The sequence below is a fragment of the Aptenodytes forsteri genome, unplaced genomic scaffold (genome assembly GCF_000699145.1).
Source record: "Aptenodytes forsteri isolate BGI_AS27 unplaced genomic scaffold, ASM69914v1 Scaffold105, whole genome shotgun sequence".
In the NCBI taxonomy this organism is placed as follows: Eukaryota; Metazoa; Chordata; class Aves; order Sphenisciformes; family Spheniscidae; genus Aptenodytes; species Aptenodytes forsteri.
In genome coordinates, this window is record NW_008796112.1 from 446,801 (window position 1) to 464,538 (window position 17,738).

The following is a 17,738-nucleotide window of genomic DNA, read 5'->3' on the forward strand; positions in this document are numbered from 1 at the left end:
TGGAACAGTTTAATAACAATTTTATTTTATTAGAGGAATGTTTAAAAAGCCCACAGGACCAGCAAAGCCCTATAAATTCTGTTAGGTGAATGGCGTATTTTTTTGTTTGTTTTTTTTTAACCTCATGTTTGTTCTAGACACCCAGTGTTCAAGATCTTGAAGTGTACTTATTTTAAGAATAGATTCTTTTTTGCCTACTGGAAGTAGATAGCAGTCTGTCATTTTAACTATTCATCATTATTATTGATGCCTCATTTTTTCACACCATTCTTCTGGGTATTCTTTTTCACGATCAAATCTGAGTCTGCTTTTTGATGTGGCTGTCAGCAGCAACTTCTCATAGATGAAACTAGGAAGAGTCTGAAATGCTGATTTTAGGAAAGGGGGGACATATCATCAGTGGAGGTTGTGGTGATTCAGTGCCTCTTGGGATGAATTCTGTTTTACTGGACATCTGAGACATTTCTGTCCTGCAATTCTTTCAAAATAATGCTACAGGCTGATGTTACTTCTATTCAGAATACTGATCCATCCTGCGTAAAAACAGATAAAGCAATAGTGAGTAAGGTCTTTTCTGCATGCTATACATGGGGAATTATTTAGAAGTGAATTGATACTGTGAACACTGTCCTGCATGCAAGCAAGCATGGAAAGTTGAGTGTTGTTGACAGAGCAAAATATCTTCTCCTTGGCTATTGCTTGGCAAATAAAGGTCCTTTTTAATTACTACTTCCAGTTTCTATTTATTGCTCGCTGTAAACTGCATCTTGTGCTGAAATTCTTCTCTTCTTGTGAACTTGAAAAGCAATATGTGAAATCAAGGTTGGCAGAAGTTCTTAGCACTAGGATATATGTCAATAAATAAGACATATTTATTGTTCCATACATAAGTAGAAGCAGCATGTAGCAGTTGACTGCTATTTTAGTTGTATTCTTTAATATTGTAGTGAAACTTTGGTACTTACCCCCCACCTCCCCGAAACTGAAGAAATGTTGAGTTTTAATCTGTAAATGAGCGGGCTGGTAGAGGTTCAGTTTGTCTCATTGAGCAAGGTATATTAGACAGCTCCAAAGCAGATAATGTCACTGTGGGCAAAAAGGATTTAATACATACAGTGGGCCTGATCTTTCTTGCATGCAGAGCAATGGCAATGCAGTTAGATCCGTGGAAACACCAAGCCTATGTGTTATGTTGACTATATGTGGCCAGGAGATTAAAATTGTTGCACAAATATAAAATTGGGACTTGAAACACCTTGGGGTGCTCTTTATGTGTGTACTCATTTCCGCTGTGTATTACTGTACCTACGAAGTTCAGAATATGCGCTTTGACTATGACAGGTTTGTCAATCATTGGGCTGATGGTGTGCTCTTTTAAAAATCTTTTTTATTATGAGAAAACTATTCTGAGACCTATAGATTAGACAGTGTGCACGCTTGAGGCAAAAAAGAAACCTTTAATCTCTGTTAAAACTCTCTGTGCCAAATATAATAGCTGGTTTCAGCAGTATTTAAACCAACTTCATTAGCATATGGGAAGGGGAAACAGGTTCTAAAGGCTCCGTGCTCGCACGTTTTTAGCTGTCAAGGCGAAGCTGTGCAGGCTGTTGGCGGGTGTGCTCGCAGGCAGCGCTGAGGGAAAGCAACCCGACAGCTGCCATACCTACGTGAGACGTAGCTCTGGCTGTTCAGACCAACACACGTGTTTTATCTCTCTTCTGGGCTGTGCTTACTTTCACAGAAGGCAAGGCTGCAAGATGTAATGTATTTAAATGTATTCTGAATTTGTAATGGTGGCTCTAGTTTTTCCACCAGTTTTACTGTCCTTGCACTGAAAAACAGTTTTGCTTTAACCCGTTATGAAAACTAGTAGTGTTTAACTAATTTTTGTTACGTTGTAGCCTTTATGAGAGAGTCTTTGTTCTTGTCAGATGAAAGATTGATGTGGCTGTATGAACCAGAGCACATACTAGAGGTGCATCTAGCATGCTGGACCAATCGCTTGCTTATTAATATTCATAAGCCATCTCATTTAGCAGATGCTCTTGGGACTTGATTAAAGTAAACAACACTGCTATTGGTGCTTTAGCTGTAGGGAGCTTTATCTAAGACAGAGCTAGTGTTATCCTTGTTGTCGATGCTGGCCCTGACTACCTGCAGCATTTTACGGGACATCTGTACAGTGTTTCTCCATAGCTTTTCTCAAGTCAAACTGCAATGATAGAGAGAATAAATTTGAAATCACCTTTGTAAAGCGGTATTGCTCACTCTTGTAATGAGTCCTTTCTGTTTGTTCCCAAAGGTCCGGAGGAAGAAATGACCATGTAGATTCTACAGCTTGGGTGCAGCAAAATGGGAAATGGTGAATGGAGTGGAGCTGGTCTGCAGCCTTGAAAGCAGCCGTTCTGCGGACCACTAGTCAGTCAGGGACACCTTGCACACCAGAGGCATTCTCCACGTTGCTCGCTGGACACACACTGGATTCTTTTTAACTTCTTAGGTTGGAATTCAAGATTCCTTTCCTTCAATTTTTAAACCGTTTTAAGATTGTATCAACTATAACGAGTGGAGCAATATAATCAGCAACAATGGGTGACATGACAAATAGCGATTTTTATTCCAAGAACCAAAGAAATGAGGCCAACCATGCAGGAGAGTTTGGGTGCACGCTGCAAGAACTGCGCTCCCTCATGGAACTTCGAGGAACAGAAGCAGTAGTAAAAATTAAAGAGACATATGGGGAAACAGAGGGGCTCTGCAGACATCTGAAGACATCACCAACAGAAGGTAAGCATGTTTCTCTTCAGTTGAATCAGGGGGCTTTGCGAAAGTGCTCTCCAGATAGTGAAAGAAAGAGGTTTTGTTTCAAGCGTGAGCACAATTCTCATGGTGCTGCCATTATTCCCAACAATAATACAACAAAAGAAGAGTCTCCGGAGAAAGACGATAAAAACAGTCTAGCTATAGCCAAAGCTAGCATGAGAATAAAAGAGGTGCTATTTATTCAAACAGCTAAATGCATTAATTCTTCTCTAAAAGGCAGACAAAAAAATCAGCACCTGTTTTATGGCATTATAAAGAGGCTTTAACATATATGCTCTTGGGGGTAAGAAGGTGCAGACTTGGTGCTTCAGAAGAATTTCTAGGTATTTAGACGTCTTGAGCATATGAAATGACCTTTTGAGATACACATTACATTACTTTGTAGATCAATGTGTAACATATATATTTTGTGGTTACTAATCTTGACTTACTGTATTACCATAGATAGTTTTGCTTAAGTTATCAATGTTTTTATTAGTTGGACTTCTTTTGTATGTATAATTAAACTCCTTACTTTCGTATGTTTAATAATACCAGTCATAACTTTTCAATATCTATTCTTCTAAGTGTTTTTAGAGTTCTCTACCTGATCATCAGTCATTAGTCTAGTTTTCAACACTCATCCCAAATATCTCCCCGTAAAACATTGACAATGGTGGGATATTTCCCTCTCCCCATGCAATTTTCCTGTTCACCAATTCTTTCTCTTTTAGCGCAAGTAAAATTCTATTTAATTCTAAGAGTTCTATTTTTACCACTGCAATTTAATCTCCAAGGAATATTAACACTTTTGGAAATTATACAGTCTTTGAGTCGATAATATTTATCTTGTCTTGTAAAGTTGCCAAGATGTTAATTTTAAGTTACTTTCTTTTTCAAGAAGATAGAAGTGTTGGCTTTATTCCATTCTCTCCTTTTTTAAATTAATCATTTAGTTACTTCCTCTGCTTAAATGCTGGAAAGTCTTGAATTATTGGTGTAATCATAAACATGTCAGTTGTAGCGTCACATAGTGTGGTATTATAAATTATACTAGTTGAAGAGTCCCAAAGGAGCAGCTGTCAATGCCTAGTCTTCAAGTAAATTCTTCGTGGTCCTACACTTGACCATATACAGTCTCAGTATTGTTTAAACATGATGAACTATAAAGCTGTGAACAGTACCTTTTCAGCAAAGGATTATTAAGCTAATTCTGTATTAAAACGAGCAGCAAACTCCAATAGTGCTTCAGCATTCATGTGCAATCTTGTATTCTAGAGTAACTAGTGGCAAATGGAACATTTTATAACAGATCTCTCCCATTATTTGGGCAGTCTTGCCCAAATATCTGATCCTTCAGACCTCTAGTCTTGCCCAAATATCTGATCCTTCAGACAGGACCTCTTCTACCTGGAGATTGCTCCCAGCAGGAGTGCTGAGGTAGGAAAATGAGACCCTGCCACTTGTCTGGGATTTCCGGATGACCGTTGTTCTTTCAGAGAGTGGCGTAATAGCTGTTGCACACGAGAGACTCTTCGGAGAATATGCAGCGATTCTGACATATCCCTGACACATCTGGGGAATTCCAGACAGAAGTGCAGGATCTCTATGTTTACATGACAGAATAAATACTGATTTATAAATATCTCACTAGGGATTCAGCATCTTAAATATCCCTCAGTGGTTTATAGAATGTCAAAGCTGAAGCCTTGGTCTGGGTGAGCCAAGATCACTTCAGTGACTTCAGTAAAGTTTTGCCAACTCATTCTAGCGGTTACCTGGTCAATGTGAGCTTCAAAGGAGATGTTAATTACATTATCTGTTCAATTTGTGACATCAGGGAAACTTAATTCCTCATATCGGAACAGAGTGTATGGATCCAACTAGCATGGCATGCTGACTCCAGCAGTAATCTATATCTGATACTTCAGATAAGGTAACTTTCCTCTAAGCCTTACGTGCACTTCATCACTTGTGCATTAGAGAAAAACATTTCCAGCTTCAAATGGCAATCAGCATAGGCCTTGGGATCATGAAGACTCTGCTGGGTTTTAATTTTAAATTAGATCACATAATAGGAATTCCCAGTCACACTAAGTTTTCATCTTATTTTTAATTGTTTTGTTTGGAAAAATTGTTTTAGGAGGAAATCTCTCTGAAATATGTCACGTCAAGCTCAGAAATTTTCATTTGAGAGAAAGTATCCATAAGAATTCACTAGAAAAACTTTAAAGGCTTATGTCAAATATAAGCACGTGTTTAGATGTAATTCCCTAGCCATTGCTTTTCTTGTATGCAAACACAGCGAAAAGAGTTAAAATACAGTGAAGAGGATATTCTTGAAGATATGACTAGTCTTAGAGGAAAGAAACATAATAGTTTCTTATATGGAAATGGAATTTTAACATCAAGTAGACATGATTTACAAATAAATTATTGACATATGTGGTGGAGGCTCCCATAAAGTTTTATCTTTTGGTTTTTGCAGCAAATCATGGATTCCCCGTGGAATATCTTTACAAAATCCCATAATTTGCCACTATGCCTGAAAATCACTTTTCCAACCAGCCTGTTTTTTGGTGAAGCAGAGTTAACTGAACTTCCATTATTTTTTATAGTTTGGAGTGCTGCACATTTCACACAGTTTTATGAGGAATAACAGAATAAGCATTACTGCAGGGCACTTCTTTCAATAAACCCAACAAACTCTTGCTGAGCAAGAGTCCTGGGTGAATATGAATGAAAAAGGACAAAGGACTTGACTGTAGAATTTGGTTCTTCCCAGGCTCTTTCAGAATTTATTTTCATAAAGTCTTTGTCATTTTGTGGGGTATGGCTAAGTAGTTACTGGAACAGAGGAAGAAAATGTATCCTGGAAGCAGACACATTATAATTTGGTAAAATGTGGTCTAGTCTGAATTTACTGGCTTGCTCAATATTTAGAAAATAAGAAGTAGCAATTAGCTCAGAGTGTACTCAGCGATTCATTTCCCATGTTAATACTTGATGTACCACCTATGGACTGGTAGAATCAATCACTTATACTAAAAGTGCCTTTTTGAAGCTCTGTCTTAAAGGCCTTGAACTTCTCAAGGTAAGACATTTTATGCGTAACTCAAATGTTATTTATACTGTTGTGAAGATACACTTACCAGTGTTTTCTGAACTCATGTATTAATCAGTGTGGAGGTTTAAAAGTCTGCTGAATGTTGAGCAGAATAATATTTGCATGTTGAATGAATTCATAACATTATTATGGATTACAAGGCTTCAGTCTCTTTAAATTTTCTTTGATCGCTTTTCTAACTATAGATGCAGTGTGGATCCCAGCTCTCAGTTATGCCTGAGGGACTTCCTGCATTGAAGTGATTATATTATAATGAAAAGCTACCATTTAAGCGCTCATAAAAAGAACGTCCCCAAAATCTATGGAAATACTGTATATGAAAAAATACAAATATGTGTCTCCTTGAATTTTCTTTAAAAATATTCTCATTCAGATTAGTTTCACTTTCATTATTCTAGCAATACAGAAAACAAGCAGGATCTAGCTCTCTGTCATCTTGCACAACAACGCTGAATCCCCCATTGGGCAGAGCTGTGATGACAGTTGTATAATTTTCCATGCAATCGGAGTCTCCGAGGCCCACTCGAGCATTAGTGATACCTTATAAAGGACAGCTGGTAAAACATGATGAGTTAGTTGGATGAATACCAAATGAGACTGGAATCCACTCTTTCCAATGCTTAACTGTATTTTACCCACAATTTTATGTAGTATGCGCCAATTTACAGTAAGTTTTTCATCTACATTCCCTTCATATTACAAGAATGTTTATTCCTTATAAGAATATGTCAGTGAATTAACTTCCATGATTTCTTGCTTAAAATACTTGGATGCAGTAATTTCCAATGTGCGTGAGAAGTGAAGCTGTGTATAATGAATGCTTCTTTCAATTTTATACAAAGAAAACCTTTTCCCGTGGTGATATCTGTGCGATCAGGCCTGAAACAGCAGCTCCAAAAGATGTTACGCATTGGCGATGATGTTTCAGCACTATAGGAGAAGTTTTCCTTTTGGTGTTTAGTAGATACTCGGTAGGCTAAGCTTCTAGAAACGGTCTGGTGGAGTGCGAGAACGTTTCAGATGTGACATTATTACGTGAGCCGGTGGAACCTGCTTTTAATATGAAAAATGCAAGTTTGGGGGTTTTTTAGCTGTAGTTCTCTCAGGATACTGTAAAAAGGCTTCATGGCAAGAGAAAGTATCGATTAGCAGTTAAATGATAATATTTCTAGTGTAGAAGTTGACTTTTTAATCATTATAACTGCCCTTAGTTAAGACAGATACAAGGTAAGTTACTCTCTCTTTTCAAATGCATGTTTGTTTTATAGGAGATGCGGACTGAGTATCAATTAAGCCAACTGTGTAGGTGTATTTATTTTTCATTATTACAATCTAAAAAGCCTTTTACAATTTTAACTATGAGGTAAAAGATGAAGAAAGACTGAATACAACAAAATTAACCAGTTGCTTTTAGTACTCGCTAGTTTTGGTTCCTCAAGCTTGCTTCTATAAAAATACACCTTTAATAACTTAATATTCTGTTTTGAAGCTAATCTTGCTAGTACATACTGAATTTCAGTTAGGTGCACCACTGTGGTGTTATGTTGAATTAGCTACAGATATGTAAAGAATTTAGAAACAAATTGAGAAAGGGATGAAAGCTACTTGATTCAGACAAACATAAGTTTAAAATAGAATGTAAGATAATGGATTGCCAGAGATTGAAATCTATAAAACTACACTGTCAAAAATAGATTATGAAAGTAAAGAAATTGCTAATAGCATCATTTTAGCTGTTGTTAAAAGAATACACTTAATCATGCATAAACCATCAAATATTATGTGTAAGTTCAAGATTTTCTTAAATTATTTTAAACTCAAGGTTAGGATGAACATTATTCTGCTCACAAAATGTTTTTTTTAAAAGCTGTGTTGCCAGCTCTCCTGAGGTAGATTTTACGAATTTGGTTGTGAGGCTGAGCTGAAGTACTTTAGAAATCTAGAAAACGGCATCTTAAAAGCAGTGTAAAAGACAACCCGCTCATCCTCTCTCCAGATCGCCATGCTGTCTAATTCCTCGTCCCTATTTGTGGTGTCAAAACGTAACTTGTAGTTCAGGCCAATTTGCCAGCGCATCCAGGCCAGAAGCCAAACTCCCAAGTACACAACTCGTCCTTATTTGTACATGTTCTCTCCACATGCCAGGATTGGTTTAAACAATGAAAACAGCCTTCCCCATGAAAAAAGCCTTCAGTATTGTTACGGCGAAGGCCTCTAAGGGTTGCATTTTGCAACACTTTTTTCCTACCTTGCATGGGAAAAAAAACACCAACAAACTTTAAACTCGTATTTCACCTAGTTACTCATGCAGCATGAAGCGTGGTTGAGCTGGTGAGAACTTGTGATAACTTGACGCTTTTCTGTAGTCACTTCAATAAACACTTGTTGCCTTTGCTGGCCTGTTCAGGTCCCCACAAAACCCCTCTGACTGCCCCTGCCTGCTCCCGGGGAGCTGTGCTTAGCAAAGTTACTGACTGTTTGGTGCGAGGCTGGTTAGCTAAGAAGGAAGGTGGGTTCCGGATGCTCCTTCATTTTGAAGTTACTGTTGCAGTTGCTGAACCCCTGACAGGCACCACAGATGGATTTGTACTGCCTTTACCTTTGGGGGCATGCCTGGGAAAGCCCGAACGGTGCCTGCCTCCCTGGGACCAGTGGGAAGCACAGGAAGGGACGCGCGGTGTGCGCTGGGGCCTCCCCGCCTGCACCCGGGGGCTCCTCCTGCCCCGGCTCTCTCGCTGCAGAGAAAAGCGCTGAAGCAGTTATTACTTGTCTGGCTCTTTGCAGCTCTGTTCTGTGGGGAAATGCTGGGTCTGACCCAAATTCACATTAAACACCATTGTCATAATAGGTCTTTCAAGATTGTGAACAGATGGAAAAAATCTAGGCGAGATGGATGTGCATTAATAACTCATGTGAGGCAAGGAGTTTTGCTTTGGCATACAGTACTGTCTCAAAGTCCTATATAACATGCCTGTTGAAGTTGTAATACTTGGCCTTAGCGAGGTTGAAGTTGGCTCTTATATTTCTGTGTTTCGATGTGTGTATCAGCACAGTGCTGTGCTGGTTCAGGGATTTCTGCACCACACTCCCGGGACCCATGCAAACTCAGGGGTTAGACGAAATGGTTCTGTACATTTGACATTCCCGCTGTCCGCAGTATGTTATATATCCATAAAATAATATCTACATGTTTAATGATTTGAGAGGAGTGCATGGAGCAGTCTTGGCAACTGCAGTTATTTTCCTTATCTAATATTTCCATTGTTTGTGTAATGGAACAGCAAACATTCTTCCAAAGGTTACCCAAACATAAGCATCTCAAATGAATGGCTTAGATTTTTCTAAGTGATAAGTACAATTTCATTGCTCGTTTTGTTTCTGGGTTTTGGCATGTCATGCCACTTGCTGATTTACTTTGGCTTTGTTCATTTACTTGTAGAAAACTAGAGAAATACTGCATGATGCATTTTCCCTGTGAAGCTTTTAAAATAAATATAAGCTAGATCACCTGCTCCTTTGAGAATCCTAAATGGTTTGCAAAAAGCTTCTCTGTGTAACTGGCATTGCTTTAAAGTAAGGTTAGGAAAGGAAGAAAGCAAGTGAGTGTCTTCTGCCTGTTGTATTAGGTAGCATCAGAGATTTTCTGAGGCCAGTGCTGATTTATTTATGAGATTACCCAGGAGGTCATCTTCCTTTCAATGATTATCTTACTTTAGCAGGTGCAACGCTTTTAGAAAAGAGGCTATTTTCATGCAAACTGAATTCCCCTTCCCTTTAAGATAGTACATTAAATACATGCAGGTAATGTTTACTGACTACAGACATACATTCTGCTGTCGCACCTCAGATTTAGATGAACAGAATAATAAATGGGTGTGAGATTTTGCACCTATTTTGCACAGGTCTAATGTTTGTTCATTGTGATTAGCTCAATTACAACTACAATGTGTTGTAAGTCAAAAGAAAGTCTGGCCCGGCAACTTTAAGTAATTCTTTCCCTCTTTCTAAAGAGGCTATCGTAGGTTAACATTTGCCATAATGTATTGTGCCACAGGTTTCTCCTTGATCTAAATACAATGATGCAACGCAGTATGCCATTCCCTTTTTACAAAATAATAGGTGATGGAAAGTGTTGCCATTATATGGTGCAGTTGATAAATGTGTAATCCCATTCTTAGAAATAGTGGTTTGAGTTTGTTGGCATAACTAGCTCATTTATTGTGTGAAAAAAGATGAGGCCAGATCTTTAACGTAATAGCAACAGTGTACATAATGATGGGGGAAGTAATTTTTAGATTTCATAAACTCTGGCAGTTACGTCAGTTGTCGAAATTGCAAAGTAGGATTACGTTAGTGGTGCTACCTCAGAAAAAGGCAATTAGTCCTTTGCTTGGAGGATCAAAAAGGTATTCTATTGTGTGCGCTTTCAGGCACATGTATCAAAGTGGCTTCTGTGCTGGGAAGGGAAAAGCTGTACGTTTTATCAGTAATGGTAAAGAAAGACCTGAAGGGAGGAGAGAAGCGTGGAGCTGCTGCTGAGCGATGTTGCAGCCTTTCCTTTGCAAAGCGTGCCTATTTTCTGTGGAGCCTGTGCAAGAGTAACAGCACTGCAGCGAAAAGAAAAATCGTGTAATGAATACCTTGCTTCTATTGTATTGCAGGGCTTAGAAATCCATAAATATATATGTGTGTCAGCCTTGAGTGAGAGCTGATTTATCTTCATTTTGTTCTTGTTTCGAGAAAGCTGCAGGAAGAAAGCAAAGTCCATTATACCAAATGAATAATCCAATCGATGTAGCCAGTTTGCCCTTGATGAAATGAAGCTTTGTCTTTGCAGTGCATCAGAGGGAGTGAAGGGGTTTTTTTGCCTTGTTTTGTCAGTGTCCTATGAAAGCAAACAGTGGACATGCAGTGGTTTTATCCTTTTGTGATTGGCCCTGCTAGAGGAAATGTAAGAGCAGGGCCCTTAATCAGTTGTCTCAGCTGACACTTACAGGGGTGCAAAAAGTGCTCCCTTTACAATGCCGCCTTAAAATTCAAAGGTAAAACAATTACCTGCATCTCTATTAGGCATTCCCAAACTTTTTGCCGAGTGTCACTGCTAGCAGCGATGCTGCTTCCAGCTGAGCCATGGAAAACTTTGCTACTAAAGTCTTTGTGAGGATCATCTGTGGATTGGACAGATGATGACAATGTCGTTCCTCACAATAATTGAAATTTTGAAATGTTTTTCTGTTTAGCATGGCATTTATATTTTTTTCACGAAGGAGGATTCTGTTATTTGTTGAAAGAGAAAAAGGTTTTTGGATAAAGTCTTGAGAAGTCTTGTCACTGGGGCAGTGGCTTTCAATATGCAGATCTAAGTTCAGTAGCCTTGCAAGTGGAATTAGCGTGACTGAATGATTGGTCGTTTTTCTTTTGACGAGAACTAATATGAACAGACTTGGGATAAGAACAGTGTCAGATGCAGCAATGATTTCCTGTCTCCTGTCCCCTTTTGCAATTGCTACTTACCCTTCAAATCTAGACTGATCAAATTTACTGTTTCCATCTGTTTTCCAAGAACTCAAAGTTTGATGGTGTTTGACGTGCCTGTTATTTATAAAGTGAGGTGAGTGGAAAATAAAGCCAAAGATGTATTTTTGGCAGTCAACTCCATGTGCTTCCAAGACAAACATAACTGCATTTCGTCGATACTGATTTCCTTTAATGTGATGCATTCATAGTTTCTGACTTGCCTTCTAAGTATCTCTAGAAATTATTTCTACCTTATCTCCAGTAATGTTTTTCCACATCTATCTAGGTGTTCTAGAAAATACGCTTGCAGTTGCATATCCCAAAAAGTGTAAGGACAAAGAAGGCCTCCCTACACATCTTGAAAAATTGATGATCACCTCTGACATTAAGAATCTATTTTCACTGATAATAGATGACATAGTCTGGCATAGCTTGCAGCATGATATCGTAACTTTCTTTTTAACTTCCTTTCTGAATGCTCATTAGGAATCCATTCCTTGCCTTGAAGCTGGTAAAACAACGCATTTTAATGTTCCGTCCTTATTGCCAGTCCAGAACTTGGCAACGCAACCACGGATTATATTAAATGCAGAGTATTTCTGTTGTATAATAGAAATAGCTGGGTGTATGTAGCTGCTATTTCTGTAACAATAGCATTTACTAGCCCTTGTTTCCTCTTTGCTTTCAAATGAAATTCTTTAGGGACTGCAGATACTCTTTTTCTGTGTGGATTGTGAGCTGAGTCAGTTCTGTTAAAAGACTCGAAAACCTGAGCTTCCGCGGGCTGTGCTACTCCTTTGATTATTCCTTTTGCATTTTGTGTCGCGCTCTCCTCCCCACCACTTCCCACAGAGGAACCATCCTTTTCAGTATGAGGGCAGTTCAGGTATAGTCCTCTAAGGTACAAAAAGACTGAAAAAATGAATAGTAGGAAGGAAAATGGACCAAATTTATAGAGTAGTTCAAAAGCTGTCATGATTCTTTTTTCAGATTAGCATTGGAGATGAGGGAAAATAGGGAATAGCCCACTTCTTTACAGGTGTGCTTGAAAGGAGAGCTTGCCCTTGAAGTAGTTATAAAAGAATAAGAGGGGAGAATTTTCTTAATGCATTCAATAAGCATCCTAGTAACTGCAGCAGAATTTCACTTTGACTTCATAAATGAGGGCATAGCTCCTCAGATGCTATAGGCTGAATATTTGTTCAGGATCAAGTCAGCATTAATGCAGGAAGACAAATGTATGGCAATGCTCTAAAATTACAGTGCGACTATTAAGTTATAATCTTAGCACTTAGCATAAGCATTATTCTAGGCACCTCAGTTAATTCTTTGCCTAAACAATACAACAAATCTACTTGTATTTTTTTCACCATTTTCTCTAGCAGTTTCAAGTGGCAAATTTGAGCACCATGAGTTTCCTTGTGCTTGCCTCACTTTAGTCGTGTGTTGGCCTCCACCCTTTCCCTGGCACAGGGTCTGAATTTTAAAGTAGTAATGATTCCTTTCTGAGCCACTGGTGGTTGGTTGGTTTGTTTGTTTGTTTTTTTTTTAATTACTCCCTGAAGTGTTTTTGCATTCATTGCAAAAAAAACCCCTAAAGTAGTAGAGAATTGTTGCATTACATCATCGTTCTACTTTGCCAGTAGGGTCATGACTGTTGCATGGTTGTGCATGGATAGCCGAGGTCATCCAGCTTGACATTTGTAGTCTTGTGGTACTGCAGCCAAAAAATATGCCTTTTCTTGAACCATAGTCCCGCAGTTGACTTTTAGATGATGAAAACCTTGGAGTACATAAAGATAACTGTCTTGGTGAAAATCACTCCTGTTAGTGAGTGATAATTGGTTAAAAGGGTAAAACGGCAGTGTCAAGTCTGGCCAAAGTCAGAACCTCTTATTTTCACTATGCAAATTGTCTAGTTTTTGCTTAAAGAAAAATCTCCAGAAACATTAAAGCCACCCCTGTTTCCTACAGAAGTATGGTGTAAATTTGGAAAACTATTCAAGTGTTAAGGTGCGCTCACCTGCTGACTTTGTACACATCTCATGTGATGGCGGTGAAGTCCTTGGGCTTTTCCTTTGTTCTATTGTTTTCTCAAGCCAGGGAGTTTGTGCAGTTGTGTTCAGCAGGTGCAAGGGCAATCTGACGGAGCTGACCCCGTCTCTTGGTTCATTAACATACATCGAGTAGATGTGAAACTAACTGCAGAACAGCGTGCTTAGTTAAGAGTTCAGAACAATTACTTTTCAGACTTAAGAAATAATATGCTGAAGGAAACCACAGAAGTAAATTATTGGTGATTACCAGTATTATGGGCGCATCAAACAGGAGCAATACAGTGCTACGTGAGGGTATTACATGAGTGCTGTAGCTGTGGCCCTAGGAAGTTAAATTTGCTTGTTTCTGGTGCTGGCCTTGTCAGTCGCTGACGCTTCAAAGCTATAGGTGCTGAAGGACTCTACAAATAAATTTTAAAAGTTGACAAGATAGCTAAGGAAAAAGGTATAAATATGTCATTGGTTTTGGTCCCGAAGAAGTCTCTGTGATTGTGTTACACCTTCTGCTACTTCACCTGCTTATAAACGTGAAAGCTAATCTGCTCCAGCCCACAAAGTAAAAACCATGACCCGAAACTACAGAAGTGAACTGTTATCCAAACCCGTCATGCACACTGGGTCATAAGATGGATACGAATAGTACGTTGTATTACCAGGGAAATGAAAACAGTTTTAGCTGAGTAAGTGTATTGACCGTGCAAAGATCAGTTCTGTTTTCTTCAATGAGTTGTTCCTGATGGTTTGTTTTTGTTTAATGCTATAGTGCAGCTGAAGTCATTTGCTCAAATATGAAATATCAGATGGCAGAAGTCACTAAGGTCAAATTGTCTTATCGACTGCTTTAAAGTGACCTCTCAGTAGAGGACAAAGAATGTACCCAGTTCATTAACATGCATGTGCACTACTGCTCCAAAATACTGTACACAAGCTGAGAATAAGCCTCTATTAATGTCTGGGTTGAATGTTAAAGAAATGTCTTGGAAGAAACAGAGGTGTTTTGCCTTCAACCCTGAAGAGTGTGCACGGTACACACATGAGTGCGCATGATCTGGAGCGTTTGAAATGATTTAGAAATAACTCTTATAACGGTAACTGTTTCAGCATTACCAACATACAAAGACTCTTAAGGTGAAATGAGTAGTGTTGGTTGTTTTTTTTTTTCCCCAAACCTGGATGTTATTTTTAATTCCTGATGTTAATCCTGTTTAACAAGGATATCAGCGTGGCATGTTTTGCTATGAGATGCTGGCAGTGCTTTCTGCTGCCCCACTTTTCCAGAGGTATGGATGCTGACATTAACGTTGCTGCAGCTAGCAGCTTAAAATTACGGAGAAAAATGTATTTGTTCTTGCTTCGCAGTGGCAATCAGTACCATTTCCTGGATGTAAAAATCTTTGCGTCTCTCCTGTTCTGTTCTTCTCTCCTATAAATCTTCCTATGCTCAGCAGCTGCTACAAGGGACACCTCACCTTGCTATATGGAGGTGAAACGTCCCTTCAGGGATAATGCCAGCCGTGCTCTTAGGAGTCACTTGCAGCCACTGTTTACTGTGCAAGGGTGACTGCTGGCATCCTTCCCTAGAGAATCAACCGAGCACTTTTGCAAGCCTGTTGTCTTTTCTATCTAGTCATGTTCACGTAGTGACAGCAAACTGAATTTTAAATGAGGTATTTAAAATTAATGCCCTGAATCTGGGACTCAGTTTGGAATCCCCTAGATTTCTTGTTTGATTGGGTCACTATTTCGTCATGAGTTAGTGAGACCTTCCTCCTCTGGTACTATTATTTTGAGGTTGCTATGATACCTTTAAGAAGAAATTTTTGTCAGCTTCATTTGAATTTGGGAGGCAGAAGGAGAGGAATAGGCTTAAGCCTGTTTTCATTTGAAACATTTTGAAAAAGTTCATTCTATTGTTAAAAATTGATAACACGTCTTTTCTGCCTGGGACTGTCCATGAAAATTGTGGTAGCCTTGTTGGATTAACAAGTGACTGGTGGTGGCTGACTGGAATAAAATTATGCTTCTTGCTGATGTTGCAATGTGAGCAAAATCCCTGGCATATGTCTAGTTATACAGGCAAAGTGACCTTTGACTGGTACATCTTGTCTGCTTCAGCTTCATCTGCTGAAGTTGCTGTCTTTCATACCAGAAAAATCCTCCTCCAAAAGGGGGATTCCCAGTGTAGCACTATTACATTATTTTAGTCATTAGTTAGGGTTTTTTTATCCCATTTGTTAGGTGTATTTTTTAAAATTATCTCTTTCACTACTTTTACCATAGTAGAAACCAGAAAAAAAACCCCTCCAAAATTCTTGTATGCACAGGAGCTTTCTGAAAAGTTACTTAGTTTTACTCCAGAAAGAAGGTCAGATCTTCATGAGAAGGGGCCTGCAAGCCTTCTGGGGGCAGAAGAGGGCATGGAGAGCAGAGCCTGAGGAAGCTGGTCACAGATCCTCGCCTCTGAGCTCTCAACTGTTAGGAAAACGCAATGCATGTTAGGAGAGATGGGTGTTCAGTTTAGCACACCTGCCATGAGAAGACATCATTCTAGCAGATTATCAGTATCAAGCATAATAAATTTGCTCATGTAGATGTAATCCCTAGAAGGCATTTATTCGTATTACAAATTATCCATGTTTTCTTGTGTTCTGAATAATTGCATATGTTGGCGTGAGTGGTCGGTAATGATAGAAATGTTGCCCTGGTGAATTTAAGCAATCTAGTTATCCAAACGTGATTGTTTCAAGATGAAGCAAAACATTAAACTACATGTACAAAAACTAAAACTGATTGGAAACGGATTTTCCGAAATCCTTCCCCAGTGTGTTCAAGCTTGCAGGCAAAGTAGCGTATTTGCTACGTATAAGTAGCAACATTCATTCTGGGAAATCTCTAGTGAGGTATGGAGAACTGGAAGGAGCTATAAACCATTTCTGCATTCTTTAGTATGCAAGACTTATATGGTTGTGCAAATGTATGCCCTGCTATGAATATCTGTATGTTCCGTATTTAAAATTCAGGATACTCTTCCTACTTGTGGACTTTTCCATATCTTAATTTATGCTTATAGACAAGCTGAAACAATTAACGCCAAAGTGGTATTCTGTCACGGTTTCATACCAAACCATTCTTTGTTCAGATTTCTTCACCTCCTTCCATCGTCCTTTGACTATATCAGTTTTTTCCTGATACGTATTTCCTTTATTGCTCATTTGCTTTTTGCTCTATATCTGGTATTTTTTTCTATTCTACTGCTTCCTGGAGGTCTTTCTCAAAGATCTCTACTTTTGAATTGGTTGTGAAATCATCCTTGTGGCCTTAGGCAGTTCCTCTTTTATTGAGAGAGATACCTCTTCAAAGTCTTTTGAGAAGACCGTGTACTTTCTGGTATTGATCAGGTCACGTGTTGGGCATTTGTCCTATTTGAGCTTGGGCCTTTTGGCAGAACTATATCTTTTTTTATCTGCCCAGGTTGCTCTACAGAATGGTGGTGATCAATTTAATATTAGTTGTACAACTGGTTGATTATGACTGCATTAAGTATGAAGTCTTGACAGCAGATTTAATGTTGACTATAAAAGGCAAATACTTCAGCATGACTGAATAAGTATACTTGAGATAGTAAATACAGTTGATGCAATTGAGCTAGGTGTATCAAATGAGTAACTAGATGGTCTTCTGTAAATGTATGTATCGGTTTCCAGTTGAAACTATTTTAAGACCAGCATTTATCTTCAAACTTGGCTTGTGGCTTTTAAAAAAAACAAACCCAAATTATACAGTGATTTGCATGCCATTTAAAATCATATCAGTTTTTATTTCTCAATCTTTGAAAAAACAAATTAAAGTTGTTCTTGCTGGAAGGGCTTTCAAGAAAAATATTTTTGCAAAAAATGACTTTTTAAAACTTCTGCCACTTTTCACCGCATGAGGTAATTCATGCTGAAACTTACAGGCTGAAGTTCAGTATTTTAAATGACAGGAAAGACTGGCCACTTGTGTTCATGTTTTCAGACAGACAAGAATTGTTTTTTGTTAATTTCTCTCTCCTGACTTAACCCTTATTTTATTCAAGTCAGTCATGAAATTTCTATTTCCTCCTTAAGCAAGATAATTTAAATTTTGAGTTTTGGTCATATCACAAGGATTTTAAATACTTTCTAGCAAAGATGTTATTAATTTAACATTCAACATATTTATGACAAAGTCATTTTAACTGATAAAGTTTTATAATA

General features: G+C 38.5%; 1 protein-coding gene across 5 annotated transcripts in view; it reads left to right on the forward strand.

The window, feature by feature from the left end:
- The first annotated feature begins 2,447 nt into the window (after positions 1-2,447).
- ATP2B2 (ATPase plasma membrane Ca2+ transporting 2) overlaps positions 2,448-17,738 on the forward strand; it is a 193,882-nt gene continuing 178,591 nt past the window's right edge. For all 5 annotated transcript variants that reach the window (XM_009287043.2, XM_009287045.2, XM_009287047.2 and 2 more), the window contains exon 1: positions 2,448-2,787. In XM_009287043.2, coding sequence (XP_009285318.1) covers positions 2,589-2,787 — 199 coding nt within the window. In that variant the 5' untranslated portion in view covers positions 2,448-2,588. The remainder of the gene's footprint in view (positions 2,788-17,738) is intronic.